The sequence below is a fragment of the Crocodylus siamensis genome, chromosome 7 (genome assembly GCF_052110815.1).
Source record: "Crocodylus siamensis isolate JL-2025a chromosome 7, ASM5211081v1, whole genome shotgun sequence".
Classification (NCBI taxonomy): domain Eukaryota; kingdom Metazoa; phylum Chordata; order Crocodylia; family Crocodylidae; genus Crocodylus; species Crocodylus siamensis.
The window spans coordinates 17,562,066-17,585,202 of NC_143401.1; the positions used below are offsets into that span (position 1 = coordinate 17,562,066).

The following is a 23,137-nucleotide window of genomic DNA, read 5'->3' on the forward strand; positions in this document are numbered from 1 at the left end:
AAACAAGAAGGAAGCAAAGGGATCCGAGGCACTTCCAGTAGAGGCCTTTCAGTTTTGAGACGGAGATTAAAAAACAGCTTTTAGTCAGCTGCTCAGGATGCACTCTGTTTTTAAGTGTTCATAGAAGCATATTGCTATAACTTGTGTCGTGGCAATTCCCAGAGGCCCTGACCAGGGTGCTATCGTGTGAGGTGCTGTCCACATATGCGGACCCTATCCCAAAGAATGTAGGCCCAGATCCCAAGGAATTTAGGCAGCTGACTCTCAGTGATTTCCATAAGCGATAGATATCTAAATACCTCTGAGATGTGGGCTTTCTAATCTAACCACCTACCTGTTTCATCTGATAAACCAAACAGCTGCAGGGTGGGGAGCACAAGATGGGCAGAGAAACAGTAGTGATTAAGTGAGCAAGTAGCTAACATTGCACACACAGTCCTCCCAGAGTGATTTGCAGGTCTCCACTATGTGCACATGACTTTACTTGCCCTGAAGGATTTATAGGAATAGCAGACTGCCTGAGGTGAAAGTCTTTTCTGTATAAAGCCTGGATCAAAATGGGGATGCCAGATTAGCTTGGTGACAAAGTTTTAGCTGAAGATCAAACACAGCACCTGCTGCAACTACGCAAAGCACCCACCCATGCTGCTACCGTGACCTTCCCCCACCCTGACCTGCAGGTATCTGGCTTAAAGGAAATGGAGTTCAGGCTTCTACTTGAACCTGATCCTTGGTTTCTTCTCCATAGACAGCAAGCAAGGAGACCCAAGTGGTCAACCATACAAAATCTGTCCACTAGTATCAGAGCACTGAGCTGTTCCACAGAAGTTTGGCATACAAGTTTTCCCAATACAAAAGGGAAACACTCCTCTTCCAGGAAAAGAAAAAAAAGTGTTTTCACTGAATAAAGATGAAATTGAAAACACCACTACATACCTTGCACAGCATCTCTTGGTGAACTTGCAGTGCTCTGAGGCCTGCAGGCTGTCCTTGCCTCAGAGCAGGACAAGCAGAGTAAGCAGCCAGAGGGGCCAGGCATAGCAGTGAATAACTCCAAAGACACTGTTAGCCCAGTAAGAACACCATACTGTTAGCCAAATTCCTAGGACAGGCACACAGAAAAGGGGCATAACTCTTCCTTGCAGGAGGCTATGACCACTGATGAAAATCTGCTCTTCTGAAATATAAACAGACTGCCCTCCACAATCAGAAGAGAACCACCCTTTCCTGCTCCCAGGTGACACACATGTATAGCAAACCTCCACCTAGAGGTCCAGTACTTACCCAGAAAAGATTCCACATCACCTGAGACTTGGTTATTCTTACTAGTCCTTTTGGGCACAGAGGCCTACTGTGCGATTGTAACAGGGTCCAATTGCTACACCCAGGCAACTGCCAGCAGGAAGTTCACTTCAATGTACATGCCTGTGGGAGCTGAGGAACCAGTGCAGGGAGAAATACTCAGACAGAAGCATAACTCCCAATATAACCAGAGGAGAAAAGAAGGGGACACAGGTGTGAGTTGTGGAAAGTTCATTGCTGTCAGTCAAAATCTTCATAAAAACTGTGCCCCAAACCTTAAGGAACAAGGGAAAAATGATCCATTCCTGCTGTCTTGTTTAACCAATTGGGCAATTGCAGACCTGGGGACTTTTCAAGGGGCAGAAAAATCAGGCTGTTAACAGTTCCTGATTCATGTCTTCCTGTTGAGCAATTACATACAAAAAAGGGAAAATTTAAGGCACTAGTCAGTTATTTCCCATCAAGTTAAGAGGTAAGCACTGCAGAGCAAGGGCTGCCTCAGCACAACATGCACAAAAAAGTCTCCAGATCCCATGAACTGTTCGCCTGGCATCCTGAATGAAGGAACTGAGCCAGGTGCCTGTAAAAATTTTACCCTGAATTCATTATGTGCTTTGGGAACCTAAGCCCCACTGAAATCCAGTGGGACTTAGGCTACTAAGGCAAAGTTATAAAGAGTTATTCAAAATCTCTACACCAATGCAGATATGAATTTATAGCCATTGGACACCTAGGAAATTCAAGGTTAAATAGTAATCTTAAGAAATTTGGGAAGTGCAGAGTAGAGATATATAGTCAAGGCTCACAAATCATCTGAACTCTGCCCTGTAGGGATACCAGAACTAACCTTCTAATTTTGTATCTACTTCATATAGTAAATTTGTTTTGTACAATGGATTTTTCTAAAAGTTTCGAGAAACCTACAGCCTGCAGCTATGGCCATCCTGTTCCAAAGAGAGCAACTATAATGATACAGTAAGTGCCACTGGCCTGTTTTCTTAGTATTTCTACATAAAGATTTAAAAGAACCTTCAAGATATGGGTGTGGCCATGATACTTTGGAGGAAACCCCTTCCTTATTCAGTTTTTGGGTAGATTACTGAGAATGTGCACTGAAGAGAAGTATTTTTAGAGTACCTGATATGTATGAAGTCAAGTATAAATACACACTGTTGCAGAGGGACGGCACAATATGGTCCCGAAGGGGAAAAGAGGTGCCCCGAGACCCGAAATAAGGTGGGGGAGAGAAAGAAGGAAAGAAAGAAAACAATGAGTTCCTTACCTGCAGCCAACAACGCGGGAATGTCAGAAGCGGCAGTGGGACCCACGCAGCTGATTAGCCACATCTTCTTAAAACTGCGGCCAGCTGCGATCAATAGTGATCGGAGCCGGTGCGGGGCGATAAAGAATGCCCCAAGGGAAGAGGAGCAGGAGGACAGCTGGAGACCAGCGGGGAGAGGAGAGGATCCCAAGGCCTCACACAGAGGCAAGGGAGAAGCTAGCAGCCAGCCACAAGGCTGGAACACGTTCCCGGACAGAGGGAACAAGAACGCCCCAGGAGAGGCAGTGGATGACCGAGTGAGTGGCAGCAGAGCTGGGCAAAAGGATCGGGGAACCGAACCAGACAGTTGAAGGCTCCCTGAAGAGAGGGGACCAGAAGAAGACCCGACAAACCAGGTGGGACCGGAATGGGTCAGGGGAGCATCCCAGAGTTCCTTCCCTCCCCTCCCCCCCACCCCCCGCTGGGACCCCAAGTACTAGCAGCGAGAGGGGCTGCAGAGTCCTGGATTCTGCCTCGCAGAAGAATCCAACAAGGGACTGAGCAAAGAGGAAAGCCCAAAGATCTGGGAGCATCCCCGGGTGCCTGTTAGGGAAATGCTGCACCCAGTTATAGGGGTACTGCAGAGGACACTATGGAAGGAGAGGATTTTCTCTAGGACGAGGAGTCCATATTTTGGGTTTTTTTAGCCTGGGAGATTACGGGTAGTATTTGTCTTTTGCATGCCTAAGTGACCCACGGTTCGAGGGACTGGAGGCCCCCTAGAAGGGTCCCCTTACCAGCTGGAGTGAGAGGAGGGACAAGCCACACAGGCTCGCCACCAGCTACACCTGGGCATCGTGAGGCAAGGGTCGGCACCGGGATCACTAGCAATGCGGCGTGGCTGGATCTTAAGGCGAGGTGTACGGGAAGGCGGAGCCTCACAGAAGCCCATTGCCCCTGAGAGTCCCAACACCGGATAAGTTGAAGTAGTCGGCCTCTCCACTGAAGGTTCCAGCAAAGTCGTGGCAGGAGAGATAGGGGCGGAGACTACCGTTAAGATCAATCTGGAATAGACAATTCCAGGGATGAAGCGGCCAGCAGGCCCATACACCAGGGGCCAAGCAGTGTGAGACCTCATGTTCGAGGCCCACCAGTTGCACACTTTCTCACCACTCACTTTGTGTAGCACTTATTAGAAAAGTGCAGTTTTATTATTTGAACCTAGACACAAATGCACTAGCACAGTTAGATATTTATATAGCTGGAAAAACCCTAAGGCTAGGAGCAGACATTACAAAATGATCAGAAATCATTCCAGAGTGTGATCAGAAACCAGTTTAAACCTGTAACAGAATGTGAGTTCAGTGTACATAAACCAGTTTCAAAATGGCTGAAACTGGTTTAAGATAAACCTGGTTGAATGTAGACTTAACTGATTTAGCTCAAACCAGTTTATGCAATGTCTGTCCCAGACCCCTTCTTAATTTAAGTTAAACCACAGTCCCCCAGCATCCCAGGTGCTTTGCAACCCTGGGCTGGGCTGTCTGCTCCAGAGAACAGAGCTGGCCACACCTCTCTGTTTCCTAGCCAGAGCTCTGGTTGAAACTGAAAGCACATCAGGGTCTGCCTGGCCTCCCGCTGCCTTCCCACTGCCCTCACTGCTTGCTGCTCAAGCAGGGATTTCCCCCCCCAACTTCCATCTCCCACAGCATGGACCCCAGCCCCATGGACCCTGGCATGTGGTGTGCTAGCTAATGCTGAGAGGTGGGTGTCTCCAATTTCACTGGAACAGACAGAAAGAACACTGTCTGTTTAGGGCTTTTGGGGACCTAATAATCAACAGGTCAGCTGGTAATGTCCCTCCATTTCTTCCTTGGAAAAACTGTTTATGAAGAGTTTGAACTAATGAGAGAGGCTTTTGTTTATTGACGATAAATGCTGTGTTATCAGCTTCCTACTGGTTCCTTAGCTTGTCAGGTTTGCAAACAGCATGAAGAAGCAGGGCGAGGGAGATTGAAAAGCTCAGTATCATCAACACATGCATGCACTGCACACTCCGCCCCACCTTTGCCTCAGAGTGCTAGGCCGGGGCTGGGGACTGGCAACACTCCCGCCTCTTCAGCAGCAAGCGGGGAAAAGCCTGAGCTTGTGCAGGCAGGGTTGGGGCTTATATCCCTCCCTAATCAGAGCATCCTGCCGGGGCCTCACCATGCCCCCTCTTAGCTCAGCTCTGTAGAAGGGAGGGAGGGCTGCTCTAGTGCTGCCCCCCACCCCCCCAGCTTGTAGCCTAAGCCACTGCAAACATGTGCCTGAATTTCCTCAGTGCAGAGAGAATGTCTGTGCAGCTGCAAACCAGTTCAGCCTAGGTAGGTTAAATTAAATTAGGCTTTTTGAATATCTGTCCCTAGCCTAAATGAGTGGCAAGTCATAATGTATTGTGCTTTTAGCTTGGACAGATGAAAAATTTACAAAGCAATCTGGACTGTTTATAATCATGTATCCATTTTATAGTTCGAAAAGCTATTTCAGTGTGCAGTTACTGCTGCAATGAACCCATTTGTTGCAGGTGGATAAGGGTGTCAGTTTGTTTCTAAGGGCATCTCTGGAAGGCACAGTTCAAATTTCTTGGAGCATTAACTGGACCATGCAACATTCCCCAACACAGCAAGCACAGAACTCTATAGTTTCCCAGTGTTTTAATAGCTATTTTTTAAAACTACACTATGCTTTTAAGGAATGGTTACAGTTTTGCACTGATAATGTTCTCTCACCCTTAACTCCTATGCATGACTTTCAGGGCTTTAACTACTTGACAAATGCCAGAAGCAAAGCTATATCACGAAAGTGTTGCACTCTGAAACAGACTCCCAGTCAACCAAAGAACTTTCTAATGCAAAGACTTACCGTTCAAAACAGCCAGCGTGCACCTGACTGTATAATGTTTACACCAAGGATGGCCAACATGCAGTGTGAGTGCCACAAGTAGCATGGGCAGCCTCTGTGTGGGGGGGAGCAGAGTGGCAGATAGGGTAGGAAGTAGAAAACAGAGCAGCAGATCAGGCAGGGAAAACAGGGGCTGGGAGCATAAATCTGAGCAGCAGATCAGGCAGGGGAAGGGCACTGACACTAGAGGAAGGTGTGGGGCTTATTTGTAATGTACCTGCCAAAACCTTTGGCCCTCACTGAATTAAACCGTGGTAGACTAATTTTCTGCATCCTGCACTGTTCAGCTTGTCTCAACACATGCAATATGATGTTCAAGCTCTGATAGATGCTAAACAAATATTTCTGGAAATTGTAGCTGTACTGTGGATCAACACTCAGTTCCAGCATACATACCAGTCCCATGTTGCCTTGCCAGTGTACCTAAACAATGAGCTGACTGAACTACCTTATGAACTACTACAGAAATATAAGTGAGGAACAAGCAAGACATGACAGACAAAAAACAGTTAGCACTGTCAAAAAGAGATGAGTGAGTAAATTCACTGTGCAGCTAAGCATTCAGCACTAAATATAGAGATGCATACCTAGACAATTTGGTAGCAATATAGCAACCTTACTAGACGATAGAGTAACTGTTACTTTAGCAAAGCCGAACAGTTACTGTACTCTTATGGCTTCTGTGGTTTGTAGGAGCAAAGGTTTGCCTTTAAAAGTATGTAATTTTTTTAAAAACCCATCCACAAAAGCTACAGACCTTTCTTTGAGATTACTTTGGGGTTTGCTTTGCTCTTCTGTAGGGCACTTGGGGTTTTAGATATAATTTAAAGGTGTGCACATTCAATACTCTTGGATTACAACGTGGTGATCATAGAGAGATTTGAAGGTCTTAAAAAATATCAAGGTACAATATAAAGAATCAGCCAGAAGTAATGATCATAAGAGTAAATGCTAGCAGTATTTCATAGTAAGCCTGTTGGCCGGTGGACTATTTCAGAGGAAAGCTTCAGGGTACCTTTCAACTACGTTTCTCAAGAATGACCCAAATACAAATTCATAAATCCTCACAAGACGGATCATTGCTAACCCCATTTGTGTGTCCAGGAAATGAACTACACAGTCAAACCTAGACTTAATGCTTCACATGGATTTATGGGTCTAGTATTAGGTAGCAAATTTGAAGCTAAATGACCTACAGCACTTCCCAATCAGCAGCATAGACAGGAGCAGAACATAGGTTAGTCCAGTCTTCTGGAGAACCCCATGCTGTCTACTAGACTACTCAGATCCAGAGCCCATAGAATCCCGTCTTTCTATGTAAGAAGGAAGAATGGTCTCTTGACACCCTCTCAACAGTCAGTTCATACTTAAAGCATGAGACTCATTGCTATAATGTTGGGCTCTATAATGTTATATAAGTTTGAGAGAGCCATGACATGGTGCATCTTAAGTTTCTTTCAACAATGACATCTACAAGTCAAACATGCTGGGATTTTCAAAAGAAGGTACTTTCGACCAGTCTCTCAAGTCTTTCTTACAGTAATTAGTTTGTTTCATGGATCCCAAATAACTCACTAGTTAGTTCAGACTCATTCCTCTTCCAAGATTATTAAATAGAATCAGAATGTGGGGGTTTTGTGGTCCTGATGAGCACAATCACTAACCAAGAATCACAAAATCGTATGGCTGGAATGGATCTCAAGAGGTCACCTAGTCTAACCCCAGAGGCAAGACCAAATACCGTCCTTGACAGATATTTGTCTAACCCAGCGGTTCTCAGACTTTGCTGGCTCATGCATGCATTTTCAAGTGTGATATACTTTGTACCTTTATAAGTTCATATTATCATTACAAAAATAACACTTCATGGCACTACACTGTAATCTTTACAAACACTTAAGAGAGGTTATAGAGAAGCTCTTCATTTATATTTCCCCTGTCACTTCTGCTTTCCCATTCTTTCTTTCCCACACACCCTCAGAAGTACCTGCATTGCAGCTTCTTAAGAACCTCTCATGGGGATTCCAAAATCTCTCTATATAACCTTTTCCAGTGCTCAACTATGCCTACAGTCCAGAAAATCTTAACATCCAACCTAAATCACACTTGCTACAAATTAGGCTGATTACTTCTACTCCTTCCCTTGGTGGACACAAAAAATAATAGACCAAAACTAGATAGAGTATTCCAACCAAGGCCTTATCAGTGCTAAGTACAGCAGAATAATTATCTTCTGCGTATTACCTTATATGACTTATTTGTTCCTCCCTCCTCTCACTGTTGAGATTGCCACCAATGTACCATTGGTGGGTTGGTGTGGTACACAGAATGAAGCCTGGAACCTCAGTGACATAGAAAACAGATTGAAAATGTTGCCCAGGGCCAGCTACAGGTAAATTTAAGCACTGATGTGTAAGGGTTGATAGCTAAGCAATGTTAAGATCGGTCCTACATACACTAAATAAATAATCAAAAAACACTGAAATTAAGAGACTGTTTACTTCAATGATAGACAATAGCAGCCAGCTCTGTACATAAGTGGAACATAAACTTTTTTTTCTGGCCATTTTAATTAGGTTGATCTTTCTGAGTGGGTCTCTTTCCCTTCATATGGTAAGGCTAAAGTTCCAATCAGGCTTTTGATTTGTGGAGTCTGACACTTGCAGAGTTGAGAAAAATCTCTGAGCAAGTGAAACTTGGCAACATGCTAAATAAGTAAGTAAAAGCATTTGGATAAGTAGTATCATGTGCTCTGAAGTCTCATTCATAGTTTCACCAGGCCAAAAGAAGAGAACTGAGAAGTTAATTAGCATTCTCTGTCACTTCTTCCTGCACATAACACATTTTGTGTGGTTTTTGTTACTCTAGTTCCCTCCAACAAAAAAAAAAAATCAGGCCATTTATAGCATATCACTCTATTTCCTGTAATTTAAGTCACTGAAGTCTTTAGCACATGAATAGTTTGTGTGAACTACTCCGCTGTAAATGTTTAGGACAGACGATAACTAAATTCAGTGCCAAGGGATGCCTTAGGAAAAAGGAATCCCTTGGTTTTATTACCAGCAGAGTTAACAAGAGTGTCATAGCATGGTTCCTCAGGACTTTCAAATGGCACAGAATTTGTTTCCATTGCTGGTGGTGGCTCAGCGCATGATTTCATAAGATTATATCAAGCTTTCATATTTTCTAACAAGGCTCACTGCCCTGTTCCATGACTGCACATCAGTTTAATCTGGGATAAATTTTCAGTCCCTTATGAGCTGTCTCCATCATCTTAAAAGTTTCTGCAGAACTCCTATCCCACCAGCTTCTCAGATCATTTCCTTCTGCCCATCACCTCCCAAGCATTCTTGCCATCTGCCCCAGAGTACATCTGCTACACTTTTTTTTTTGTCTACAACAGCCTTTCACTTAAACACCAAGCAGTTACCCTCATCTCCAGTCCCCTGAAAGAACACTTTGTATGGTGTCTTTCAGAACTCAACTCTCCAGACATACTTTCCAATTTCCATGTCTCTTCCACATGTGAACTATATTTCTGGATACAGAATTCAATTTTAAGTAACTTGGGGCATGGTTCCTATTACACGGAAGTTTTCGCAAAGAATCCTAGCAGAAGCTCACTTTCCCATTTCACTTTCAGGTGAAGACCTGGAATTATTCATGTGAGTACAGAAAGCTTTGCATAATAGGTTAATTAGTAGGTGTGCTTGAAATGACAACTCTGAAAACAACAGAAACACTCAACAACTCCTTGTGAGTACTAAAGAGCAACAAAATTTCAATTACTAGCATGAGCTTCTACAAGAGCTTCCGCATTTCTGACTTCCTATAGAACCAGAACTGCAGTTAAAATAGCATTCTGCATGTGATGTCTAAGGGTGGGACACAGCAGTGAAGTATGAAGTAAACCACACTACCAGCTGCAGTGGGGGCAATATCGCAGTCCCCAAAGCAGGGCCCAAACATACAGACAGCCATTACCAAATGCTAGAGCCAAAATATAGCATTCTATCAGTTACCTGTCATTATGATGCTCTTTATTACATGCTCAGTCAGTCAGGAATTCAAGTAACAGAAAGTTTAAGATTTCACTAGTTGTTCATTTGCTGCTGGTGCTGCCACTACAGTGGGACATATCCAGTTATAACCAGCATGAGAGACAGAAAGAGATCAAGTAGGTCAGGCAGACAGGGATATATTATTAGTAGAAGCCTCAGACAATATCAGGGCACACTGTACTAACATTATCCTAGGCACTGTAGAGTGAGACACCCTGAGCATGTCTACACATTCATTAATGCACTTTAGGTAATCACATTAAATCTACTACCTCCTCCAGACATTTTTACATGTGCTTTGTGGGTAGTGGGGGAGCCACTCTAATTAAAGTGCCACAGTGTCTCGTGCATCTCATACATCAGTGTCCCTAGTAGCAGGGGTGCCTTAACTAATGCTCATCAAATAAGCTGATGCACAGGAACGCTAATACACGAGACATGGAGGCTGGCACGCTAATTAGCACACTCCAGCAGACTCAATTAATTGAGTCTCCTCCAATGAACTGTAACAGCATGTTGTAGCAGCCTCCCAGCAAGTCTACAGGTACCCTCCATTGTGAGGTACTAGAAAAATGTGCATTAACCTATTTTAATGCACATTAGCTAAAGAACACAGTTTTTTGTGATGCTTTAATGCGCATTAAAATAGGTTAATGCACATTAATGCTCCCCTGTGACATAAATGTGAATGGAAATGGGTGGGAAAAGGGATGCAGCATTAGCAGAAAATTGCAAACTAGGGCACAGAAGGGTTAAATGACCTACCCAAGAACATAGAGGGAGTCTGTTGCAGAGACTAGAACTGAACCAAGATTACCCAAAGCCTTAATTACAATCCCACCTTTTCTGCAGTCATATCACAGTCCAGCAGGAGATGGGTTATGGATTGTGTATCCACACTCACTGAACAAGAGGATTTTTAATGTAAGATGTCAGTTATATCTTGTTTTGAATAACATATTTTAAGCAGATTCACAATTCAGAGTCAGTGACAAAGAACTGTGTGCTTTGATAATCTTAGAAGTGTCTCATTATATACTTCAAATGGTCCTAGGTGCCAGACAGATTGGGAGGGGAGGAGGGAGTTAATGTTAAAATTTGAATAAAGCAAGTCATTCCAGTCATAATCATACTGCCTGGAAAAAAGGCTATGAGAAACACCCTGGTAAATAGGAATTAGTTTTAACCGAGGTATTTTATTTACACCATCTTTTCTTCCGATGAATTTTTGCCTCTAGTACAATAAAGCCAACCAGGAATATATGCATTTGAGTTCAGGTGAAGCAACTGAACAAAGTTTGATGGGTTTTTCATTACAAAAATTGTACCACAAAACCTCAGTCTTCCTTAAAATAGCAGTTAGCTGTAATTGATGTTGCAGGCAAGTATCAGTGGTTTCAGTGCATGTTACCTTTCAGAAGAATAAGTATAGAGAAAGCTATAAGAATCCATTTGAGAAATTCAGACACCTACCACCTGCCCACAAGAAGTTTCACTGTAGCTGTAGTGCAATCATACTACATTATGCTCATCCATACTGGAAAGAATTTTACCAGTTCCCTACTAGACAAATACAGCACCATGCAGATTGGAATCATTTCCTATCTCTTCTGTAGGGGCTGGTCCTGAGAGGTGCAGAGACCATCTGGCACTTCACAGTAGACACTCAGAACCTGGAAGGTCAGACCCATGATTCCAGAATCTGCTAGTTAGTCAGCTATCGTTAAGAGGTAGCACACCTCCCATAGGAACTACACAAGCTTATATTATTAAGTTAGAAGACGTGCATGCAGAACAAGACTTAGCATAAGGTGATTCCCAGTCTGTATGAGATAAGACCATAGACTGGCTGTTGTTTTAGTGTTTGGGTACACATAAGTGGCTTCTCTGGAACAAACTGCAGATATCTTGGGTGCCAGCTTTTCCAGTGTAACCTTAACTATATTCTTAGTTCCTGGCAACTGAGGGAAAAATCATCTCCTCTAACTTAAAGTGGATGACTTGTGCCACTGCTACTTGTCCTCAGGGAATCCATACATGCACACTCTGGTGTGCCGCAAGTTGCCCCAGGTGGGGCAGGAGAGGTTGGGGCCAGCACCTGGGATGACCCCAGCAGCCTTACCTGGGGTCCTGAGGGCCTCCCAGGACTTCAGTGGCAGTAGTCCAGTGTGCAGAGCCTGGCCAGAAGCTGAAGCGTGGCTCTGGTCAGCCAGGCTCCAGTTTTGGGCAGTTCACACTGCTCCCACGTGTACACACTGGTGCTACTCAAACATTAGGAGCCATCAAAGGATATGGGGATGTCAGGAAGGAGAATGATAAACAGCAGGCATTTGGAAGAATAAGATGAATAAGGATAAGTCCTTCCTTCTCATAGGGGTTTTCTCGCTTTGGAAGGACTAGAGAAACTCCATCAAACATTTGCCAGGCTTATAAAGAGACCAGCAATCCATCAATTAACATTCTCCCACTAACCACATTAACAAGCCTCCCCATCAGTCAAGTTACATGAGACAGCTATCTGCACCAAAGAAGCTAACAGTTGATTCCTACTACTATTTTAAAGGTAGAGGTTTCCAATGGCCCTTTGACAGGCTTAAGTAAAATTGCTGCTGTACAGACATTCCCAAAGACTAACTTTGGAAATATGTTTTAATGAGCTAAAAGTCAGTACCATGTGCTAAATCTCTCCTAGAGGAGGATATTTTTCCCCTGCAAAGCAGCAAATAGACTTTTGAAATCTGGTTCTGGTTCTTGTGGGAAAGAAGTTTAGCTGTCTTTTGCCCTATTCACATCCAGTTTATCAGAGAAACTCCTGCCTTGCTCCCAAACCTAACCTTTTTGAAGTCCAAGTAGGTTTGGTGAATTTGAAAGAGGGATCCAAATTTGAGCTCATACAAATATTTCACTGCAGCCTGAGCTATGGAGGAGCTACTGTGGCTCAGCTGTGCTGGGAACATAACTTGGTCTATACTAAATAATGTTATTGTTATGACTACTCTGTTTACAAGCATGATTTTTTTTACCATAATAATTACAACAGTAAAAAAGTGATTTATACTAGGACAGTTATTCCCCTTCCCATGTGGCAAAACTTAGATATCTTTTTAAGTATGATTGACCAAACTTGACAATTATATTGCATCATTAAAGAGGCAGGACTTTCCAGTATAGATAAGGTTTTAGGTTCAAACCCTGAGATATACCAGCAACTCTCAATCCCCCGTGGGATTACTGGAGATTACTGGCACTCACAGAGACTTCTGGCTGTAGTACAAACCTAAAGCCTAGCACTGTTCTCCTGATTTGTTACTGTAAAAACTTTTTGATAGGAAGCACTGTGAGCATCCCCAGATTTCTGGCAATGTTTAGACTCAGACAGGGCTTCACAGCTCAGGGTTCTCTAGAGCCCATTAACATTTCTGAACGTACTGAACCCCCAATACTGCTTATGAACTAAAAAGAGGGCTTTAGCCTTTTTCAGTTGTCACATGCATCATAGTGAACAGTAACTGCCTTCCAGTGGGAATGCAGAGCAAAGCCAATGTTTTCCCCACTGCCCAGATCAGAAGCACGTTTCCAGTTTGGCTGAATTTTTTGATTAACAAAGGTGACTACTGGAAAATGCATTGGCACCTGTAAAACAAACAATATTACCTAACTGAAAAAATAACGTTTGCTTTCTAGGAGCCCATGTTAGGGATTCTTCAATTATAAGTGACTATGAAGCATTCCAAATAAAAGAACTGTTTGAAGGTTGTTGAGAATCTTTCCCAATGAAAAACCCATTGGTGGGGTGGATGTAAAGGGCTCTGGTTTGGAGAGCTTCCTTGATTCAAGAGGCTTATAGGATTTGCTATATTTTGTGTTCTCAGGGAAACACTTATACAGCACACAAAATGGAGATCAATAACATCACACACTGCCTCCCTGGTGAAGGAAACATGCAGCCAAGGTGGCCAACTTACCTTCTGAAATAGCTTTCTTGATAGCTTCAAGGTAAGCATCAGGCTCATCATCATAGGTGAGCTCTTTCCACTGAGACCATTCCTTGAAAAATGTCAGATAGTCATCACAATCTGTGACACCGCAAAACAGTTTGACCACTTTGTGTGGGGGATGCAAAGCTTCTTGAAGGCTCTGAAGGGCAGCAGGGACGTAAAAGTTCTGCACTAGCTCACCAGAGAGCAACACAACAATGCATCGGCTACTACGGAATAGGTCCAGCTCCTCATGGGGAATGGCAGTCCCACTCTCCACCTTGTAGCTCAGAATCCGCTGCTTTCGAACTTGCCGAGAAGAAATGAAGAGATTCTGAAGATACTGAGACCATTCAGTGGCATCATCTGTATATGCAATCAATACGTCACAAGCCCCAGGGACTCCTGTGCAGGTGCAAGAGAACAGGGAGAAGTGTCAACTCTGCAACCAAAATCTTACCTTAGACTTGCAGCAAAGAAACCAATTCTCATTTCTTTCCGACTCATATACATGAGCTCTGAACTTGATGGAAGTTTAACAGAGTAGCAGATATAGGCAGAATGAGCAGATGTCTTCTGCATTTACAGAGCAGTTGTATGGCTGGCTGAACTCACACTTGTATTTCCTCTGCTAAAATCTGAGTAGATGTTTCATTCTCACAAACCCTCCTTGAAGAGGGGAATTTCCTACCCAATTTTGAGCGTGAAAAGCCACAAATGGAAATTTTCCGATTGAATAGGCTGGTTGAAAGTCTAAGGTAAAAGAAAGACCAGACTATCATAAAAAATTGATTAACTTTAGTTGATTATGTGGATTATGTTAGTTTTCAAGTACGAGCCTACAAGTTACAGACTGAAGAAGAGGAACCTGCACTAAATATAGTAAACCTCTATAATAAAAAGGTCTTTATTTGAATACGGTGTCTCAAGACTTACAGGAAGTTACAATGGCCATACTGTATTTGTCAGATGCTCATTCTGCAAACTGCCTGCGAGCAGTTATGTGTGAAACTGAAATGAGTTTCATCAGGTCCCATCAGAGTCTCCAGCATGGAACCACGACAGCAACTCCATAGCTAAGGCTCCAAGACATTTTCCTTTATAAGCCCAGTTTTGACCACTTCTCCCTTAACTGTCACATTTCAGGAAATAAACTTCCTATATAGCATCTTTAATCCCCATGTCTGAGGCAAAGAATTAAGAGAGCATTGGTTTAAATCAAGACCTCAAGCAGTACTGAAATACTTATGGATTCTATGGCTACAGCTTCCCTATTTTAGGATTTCACTCCTGGCCACTACTTGCTGTATAATTGTGCCTGAGAACCTAAAAATACTGAAAATTGTTTCTAAATCTAGATGGTAAAGAAAGCCTCAAGGAGGGAACAAATGTGACCTGCAGGTATGTTACAGTGCGAGAATTGTTTTAACAAAACCAGTGATAGCATAAGATGCATTTCTATGCTCACTTTTTCTCCTTGCTAGAGCGAACACTGGTTCAGACAATTGTGTAACTAGTCTAGTACCTGCCCCTGAAGCATCAAATACAAGCTGGCACAGAAAGGTGAAAGAAATGGAGAATTCTAGAAAGGTCTTTCATAGAATGAGTTCTCTCCCAGCAACAGTGGTTGACATAAACACATAAGGAATATGCACCTTCATGCTTCAGGGCACAAGCCGGCCACACACTATTGTGCCTGGATAAGGAAGTCCACAGTTAAAAGTATAGGTCCTTACTCTAACAAAGCTCCTCTGTCATCCTCTGCTTCAAGTCAGCTACATGTTTTGGCAAGGAGTTTCACAGGTTAATGCTTCATTAGTAAAAGACAATACACAATAAGGAACATTTTCCAAGTCTCATTTTGCACAAATTCATTTCCTTTCCATAACTTGTTAGAGCATCTTGGATCAGGCCTGTCCTTCTTCTCAGCACCTGGGGACTATTGCACAGGTTCCCCCAACTCCTGCCTTTCCCCCCTGCATTGCACGGACTCCCCCACCACTGTGCAGGCAGGATCTCCCATGTTTCCCCCACCATGCTTGCCTTGTTGCATGGGTTCCTCCAGGCTTCCCTCAATGCATGGGCAACCTCACTGTGTAGGGTCCCTTGAGCCCCAGACTCCGTGGGCCATGATGCCATGTCCCTGGGGTTGGGGGAAGGAAGCAGAAGCACGATGAGGGATTGGGAGCCCAGAGACCCTGCAGCAGTAGCTGCAGCAGCTGAAGCAGTGGTTGGAGCACCAGCCATGCAGGAGCCCCAGGGGCCATGAGTTAGCACCTTACAGGCCACATGCAACCCCTGGGACATCAATTGGGCAGCCCTATCTTAAATTATCAAAAAGTTTAAAATCTAGTATATACTTCTGGTGCCATTTTATTTCAGCATTAAAGCATGTATTGCTTTACTTTATAAAAAGTCTGTAGTGTTGCAAGCAATGCAGGATCCCATTAGGTTTTTCTGTTACATGGAAAAGGGCTGGGATGCCATGGGTGCTAAGGTGTACAGCTGACAGCTCAGAGGTCACAAAGTCAAAGCCACAGCAGAATTGCTCACAGCATGGCCCTGTTAGATTCCAATGAATCTGTGAATTCTACTAAATACCTTGTCAAAAGGACATGAAAGAAGAAGGAGGGATTTCACAGAAAGAAGTCAATTTATCAAGTTAGCAAATTGAAAAAAAATTAGCAAGAATTAATATTTACAGAATATAAGCTTTACATTCAGCTTGAACTGAGATTGCCCCTTTTAAAATCTACATTATAAAATATACTAATGATGTGGCACTGTGCATAATGAGATGATGATCCAGTACTGTTAAACAGCCCTGACAGAGACTGGAGCCCCATTATGCCAGCCTTGTGCAAAAACAATGAGAAAGTCCCCATCTCGAAAAATGTATAATCTAAACAGACCTGCCTGCAGTCATAGATGGTCCAGAGAAGCACCGAGAATACAGTAAAAGTCTCCTAAGGCCTTGGACTAGAACCTGTACCATACACGGCTTTATCCATCCTTTCAGGCTCTAAGACAGAGGGACCTCAGGGTCATCTTTGAGGAGCGTTTGGAGGTAAGGCTATGTCTGCACTGCATTGGAGTAGGCTAATGAGTATTGTCATGAAAAGATACACCAGTCACTTGCTCCACTTCCCTGTAGCTGCTTTTTTGGCCAATACATAGCATGGCTCTCAGGCTCAGGTGTACTCATGAGTATGGCAATTACTTGACATATTGTTCAGCATGCAAAAAGCATGAGAGAGTGGGCGGGTGTATTTTTACAGCACCATTCCCTAGCATGGTCTGATCTGGTATAAACACGCTACCAGGCTGTGGCCCTTATGTTCTTGGTAGACACTGAGCAGCTGGTCTCTGGTTATTAGAGTGTAAAACTGGGGTTCTGATCACTTCTGGTCATTAATTAGCTGATATTTCCAAGAGTGGGGAGTTAAAAGTCCTCCTTGGGCATAACTGCATTTTGTCCATTTAACGACTCCTGAGTTTTGGCAGGATACCGCCTTCATTTTCCTATTTTGTGCCACAGGGTGCTGTCAGACAGCTGCTATGCTTCTACTGAGTTGACCACAGTAAGTGGTATGTGAAGAAAAGTTCATCAACAAGGCTAACTTCATGCCTGGTGTAACTTTAATGACTTCAGAGGGGTTATCCTAGGGATGTTATTTAGCCCGTAGTCAGTACTGACAGTCTGCGAAGTGCTTGTAATCTACCTGAATGAAAGATCTAAGACCAGTCTGTTTACCAGAGTATCAAATGCTGGTCCTTTGTTGAGGACCCAGTTCTCTCCTACTGAAGACAGAAGCCAGCAGCTTCAACTGAGGCAGCATCAGGGCCAGGGTCCTCATTATAACAAGACCTAATTCTTGGTCTTGTACACGTGCTGTCAGGAGGTTGAGGGTGGCAGCAGCTCCTGCAAGAATGAAGATTCTCAGCACCTGGCACACTTAAGTGTCAGATCCAAGAAAGGATTCAGCACCTAAAAGTGCAATTCTGGTAGAATCTGAGAAAGCCACAAAGCCCCAGTGAACTACCTCAGAGCCTTGGGGTGGACCCCAACGACTAGGCTACTACAGTGCACTCCACTTACATGGATACCAGGTAAGTGCATCATTCGCTTAACTACATAATACAACACCTGTTCCAACTGCTGTCCAGTGCTTATATCATAATATACTCTCATTGTCTGCATAAAATTTAATACCAAAGCTGTTTAAAAGTGTAGCATCTTTTAGCCCCTCTCTCTGCCTTGTAATTTAAGATTATTCCAGTTAATTGCATGGTAGCTGTAAATCCATGTCTACTTTATAACCAGTCATATACCCTGTCTAACTGCTCCAGAAAGAGCAAAGGGGAAGCAGCTGTCAAAGGGCTGCTCTTAAAAACTTGAAAACAAAGAGACCCAGTCAGGTTCAGGGCTGCTACCTCTACTCATTTTCAGCAGGTCCAGAACTAGCTATTGGAAGTCTCAAGAAGGAGCGGAGCTAGTAAGTTTGGGGGCTGCTAATATCATAGCACTGACTACACTGGGTACTTAAAGAGCACATCTTACGTTACCTTAGGCTAAGAGTCTACCCAGGTCAGTGTAATAGCCTTTTTCAGTCCCAGAGCTACTCATCTGAAACTTGGGCACCACCACCAGCCAGCTTCAAAAGGAAAAGAGCAAATCTGTACACAAGGGAAAGACTTTGGTGCCTAAGTCCAGGAAGGAGTTTTGGGCTGTGAATCCCAGTCTCCTGTTGGCACCTCTCCCTCAAGCCCGCAAGGCAGGTGCCCAAGTCTGGAGGAGAGGAGGGATTTCAGGCACACACCTCTCTTCTGTGTTTCCTATTGGCTTACTATCTCCCCAACCAGTGTGCTGCGCTGGCTTTGAAAACCCCATTCTTGAGGTACCTACGTCTCCCCTTTTAGTGTACTAGGCACTTAAGGCACCTTGGCTTGGATTGGGTTGAATTCCATGCCCAGAGCCAACACCTAAACTTAGGTATGGTATTGCCATACTTAATTCCCTTGGCTGACCTCAGCCCTTGGGTCTAGGCAGATGCTTCTGCATTTAAGCTGTACATAAGAAAATGGCTGCTTGCTGTCTGTCACTGGAATGCATAGTAAAGTGAAAACATTCTCAGTACTAATCACCCAAAATAATTATTAACCAACATGTTATCAAAGTCTCCCAGGTTGACTGGACCAGGAAACCAATACTTTATTTAAAAGTGCTGCAAGCAAACTCAGGGGAAATAGCAGGATAAAAGTAGATAAAGAGCTTTGCAAACAAGATCATCTCTGAGTGATCGGAACACAAGATTTGCATAAACCAGCATGTGAATCTAAGGTAGTTCTGCTTATAGCAGAAAGTCTCCTCTTAGAACCACCTTCTGTTTACTGAAGAGAAAGTAATTTTGGTATCTGTCTGAGAGTCCCTTGAGACCTTCATTTAGATATTTTTACATCACAAGGAGATGTGCGTCAGTGACACACAAACGTTACCTCACAGCCCCGGAGGGCACGTTTTCCCTTTTTTAGAAGAAGATCTCACAAACAAGCACGCTTCCCTGAGGGGGAGGGGGGACTTGCAAGGTCAATGTCAGTAAAACTTAAGCAACATGGGCCAAACCCTGCTCTCATGGGACTCCAGGGCCACATGCCAATGGCATTAGATTTTAGTCACAGATTTCTTAAACCATTTTCTATTAACTACATTGCATATGTTTTCCTGAGCTGCTTTGTGTAGAACATTGTTGGTAGGCAGGGCACAAGTTAGGCCGTGACCTTCCCCACTCTGATCATTCTGATTCCTGCCCCGCAAAGGTGCACCTGAGAGATTTTCCACCTTAGGTGCTGGAATGGAGGCAGGGGGGCCTTGAGCCTTTGGCTGAGCAGGGTGGAGCAGAAGCCAGATGCTCCTGTAAGACAGGAGTCGCTGCCAACAGCCAGGCCCTGCAACCACCACAGTTGATATGGTGAGTGAGGATGTAAAGCCCTAAATTTGGCATCAGCTGTAGAGCCAGGGACAGGTTGACTCTTAGTGCTGACACCTGGCACCTCCATTTGCAGCAGGAACCTGTCCCCACTCTGCTCCAAGTAGCCAAATACTCAATTCCTCTTATGTCCATTCCTCCACCTCCCTTTACTGAGTACCCAGGGCTCATATGCTACATACTTGTAGTGCGTGCACCACAAGCCACCCCAGTGTAGAGGGTAATTAAAAATGAGTTCAGCCAAGTGAATGGGAGTAAAGTGGCATCCGGAGGACTCTGAATGATCTCCGGGCCCTGCCACATATCAGGGGATAGATAGAAAACAAGTTGCTGTACAGTGTTATATAGGTCAGTGGTCCTCACCCTTTTTAGAGTCAAGGCACTCTCCACAGCTTTTCTGAATTTGATAGCACCTCAGTTGAGAACCATTGCTGCCTCACCTCAGTTGAGAACCATTGCTGCCTCCACTTGCCTCAGTGGTTCGCAACCAGGGTGATGTACCACAAGCTTCAGCATGTATTAGGGTTTTCTAGCAAACCTAAAACAGGCAGGAGCACAGGCTTACCTAATGAGTTCTGAGCCCTGGACAAAACTCCTTTGTGCCTCTGGGTTGGGAGGAGGGAAGAAATGTGGTCTGTCTTGCCCTGGGGCTTCCCATACCCAGCTTCTCCAGCCAGCTAGTGCAAAGGGCTGCTCCAGCACAGCAGGACTCATCTAGTAAGCAATACAAATGACTGCTGCTGCCCAGCCAAACCTCTCTGGACAGGCAACACAAAGGGCTCAGCCAAAGGGGATGCACTCTTCTGGTCCAACCCTGCATGTTCCTCCCAGAAATAGAGGGGTGCGGGATAGGCCCACCTGCCCAGGGCATCTGTTTCATGGGGGAGCATGTGGGGTTGGACCAAGGAAGGCTGCAGGAAGGACATGGGCTCTACCACAACTGCTTCCCCATCTACCTCCACAGGAATTTTAACCTGGCTGTGGTCACACAGACATCACAGAACTCCTGGAAGGGGCTCACAACACCCCAGTTTAGAACCACTGATCTGCATAGACTTCACATTATGGAGCATGCCCAAGGGTTAGAAGAGTCCAGCCAGCATTATGCCCCAACCCCCTGGCTGCATGCTACCTCCTCATTCAGACTGGGATATAGCAGGATGATTATTGACACTAGCAATAAAACTGCATAGCAACATGACATCCTCACAGGCAACTGGACTGCCGTGCAAGAGCCCAGGGCATGGTATGAAGGCCTGAGTCACATCTTGGGGCATCCATATAGATCTGGGAACACTCACAGGTTCTCAGATAGACTCCTTCTGCTTGTTTCCACCATGAGAATTAGGACCAGCATACAGCTTTACTCCACTGCCTGCACCATGACATGGAAGAAACATCACACAGAGGGAAGCATCAAAGGCACTAAGTAACATACTTTACTCCCTTATTTCCCAGCCTTCCAACTTCCCCAAGTAGATCAGGATTAAAGAGCAGTCACCCTTGCATGCTATAGCATTGGCGGTAGTCTTAGGTAGAGTTTAGATTGGGGTGGGCAAAATACGGCAAAAGACTTCATCTGACTCTGTATCCCTTGACCTCGCCCAGCCCATGTGTGGGGGGGGCAATCCAAGCCATGGTGTGTGCGACTGGTCCCGCCACACCCAGGTGTGCAGTAGGGCTAGACTCACTTTCTGGCAGCCCCATCAGCAGCAGCTTCTTCTGGCTGCTGTTGCTGCCAAACCCAACCCCACTGCCTGGGCACCCCAGTCCATCCACCCTACACCCACCATGAGGGGTGGGACCTGCATGGGCGTGTGGGGAACAGACTGCAGCTCTGTGCTGGAGCCCCATCCACATGCTGCCACCGCCCCAAGATCCCAGCCCACCCACCCTTCCAGGACACCACTCCCTGCCCACCTGCAGCCCCATCTCATCCACCTGGCCATGCACCCTGCCTGCACAGGTCCCAACAAGACTCCACAGAGACCCCAGGATTGTGGGGCAGTGACAGCATGGGGCTGAGGCCCAGGGAAGAGCTGTGATCCACTCTCTACATGCCCCTGCCCGCAGAACTGGTGCCTGTCACAGGGGCATACAGGGAGCAGATTGTGACTCAGCCCTGATCCTGTGCCATCGTGGCTTTACAATCCCAGCCCTGGCCCAGCCTGCCTGTCCTGCTCCTGGATGTCACTGTCTGCCTTCAGCCCCATCCCAGCCACCCTGCCGAGCATAGAGCAGAGCCACTTCGGGGACGTTGGTGAGCTTTGGGGGTGGGGGGCATGCTGACCTGGCCCACGAGAGCTCACCAAAACCCCCCTAAGCGGCGCTCTAGCCCAAATCCTTGTCCACCCCTGGTTTCCATGATGGATTGTAGAAAATGTCTTGGACAGGGATGATCCTGCCTGGGGTGGGGGACTGGACTAGATGACCGCTGCGGGTCCTGTCCAGCCCAACTTCTCTTTGACTCTAGGGCCCCCCTTTCTCTGTTATCTCATGGCAGGACCCTCGAGGAAAACACAGCTGGGGCAAGTGGTAGCCTGAGGTACCGAGGAGGACTCAAGCGCGGAAGGGGGGCACAGGGGTGAGTTGTGCCCAGTGAAAGCCACTGGCTCTCCTCTCCACCAGGCCACGCAGCGAGAGCGGGAGTGACCTTCCTGGCATTTGGCTCAGGGAAGCAGCGCCAGGAAGAAGTGAGCCGGCGCCGAGGCAAGGCGGCACCTTGGGAACGACCGCTGCCATCGGCCAAGGCCCGTCTGCCGGACCCGCGCGGCGGCGGAGGAAAGCGGGGCCGGGGCCGCGGGACGGGAGCTAGAGCCGCCCTCACCCGCTCGCCGCTAACACCGCCCCGGGCGGGGTGCCCCGCCGCCCCGGCTGTGCCCGGACACCCCCCGGCCCTGCCGCCCCCGGGCCCCGACGGCGCGGCGCGCCCAGCTCCGGGCACGAGGGCAGCCCGTGCCGCCGCCGTCCCAGGGCAGGCGGCTCCGCGGGGCGGCGCGAGCCGGCGCTGGGGCTCGGGAGGCGCCTGCCTACCTGAGGCGGCCATGGTCCGGCGCGGCGCTGTGCCCTGCAGCCGCGGCCCCGGCTGCCGCCGGCACCCGAGGGGGAATTTCCTCCCGCGGCCACTTCCTCAGCGCGGCGCCAGGCTCCGCCCGCCCGCCCCGGCTGCGGGGGCCACGGCGCCCGCCCGCACGTGCCGCGCGCCCGGCTCCTCGCGGCCCTGGGGCAGGCGCTCGCCCCGCCTGCGCCTCTGCGCCCGTGCCCCGCTGGCGGCAGGAGGACGACAGCCCCCGGCACGCGCCTGCCGGGAGCGCGGGCCCCTAGTCCCGGCCGGGCCGGGGGCAGCTCCCTTCCCACCGTGGCCGTGTCGGCTCCGACGTGCGGACACGGGTCTCACAGCAGCAGCCCTTGTCACCCACCCACCGCCGCGCAGCGCGGGTCCGAAGCGGGCCACTTCCAACCGCCGCTCGCCCTCCCGCCCACCTTCCTTTCCTGCACCAGCTCCTCCTCAGGACGGGCACTTCAGGCTCGTGGAGGCCCCTTACTGTTCTAAAGGCAGCTGAAGGAAGCCCCTCAGCCCGAACTGGAGTAGCCTACAGGGACATG

The 23,137-nt window shown here is 46.5% G+C and overlaps 1 protein-coding gene across 2 annotated transcripts in view; it reads right to left on the minus strand.

Moving 5' to 3' along the window:
- The window catches only part of PIK3AP1 (phosphoinositide-3-kinase adaptor protein 1), an 82,127-nt gene extending 59,422 nt beyond the window's left edge, over nucleotides 1-22,705 (minus strand). For both annotated transcript variants that reach the window (XM_090057790.1, XM_090057789.1), the window contains exons 1-2: nucleotides 22,565-22,705; nucleotides 13,533-13,949 (exon numbers count right to left, since the gene is read on the minus strand). In XM_090057790.1, coding sequence (XP_089913916.1) covers nucleotides 13,533-13,949; nucleotides 22,565-22,577 — 430 coding nt within the window. In that variant the 5' untranslated portion in view covers nucleotides 22,578-22,705. The remainder of the gene's footprint in view (nucleotides 1-13,532; nucleotides 13,950-22,564) is intronic.
- Nucleotides 22,706-23,137: the final 432 nt, after the last annotated feature.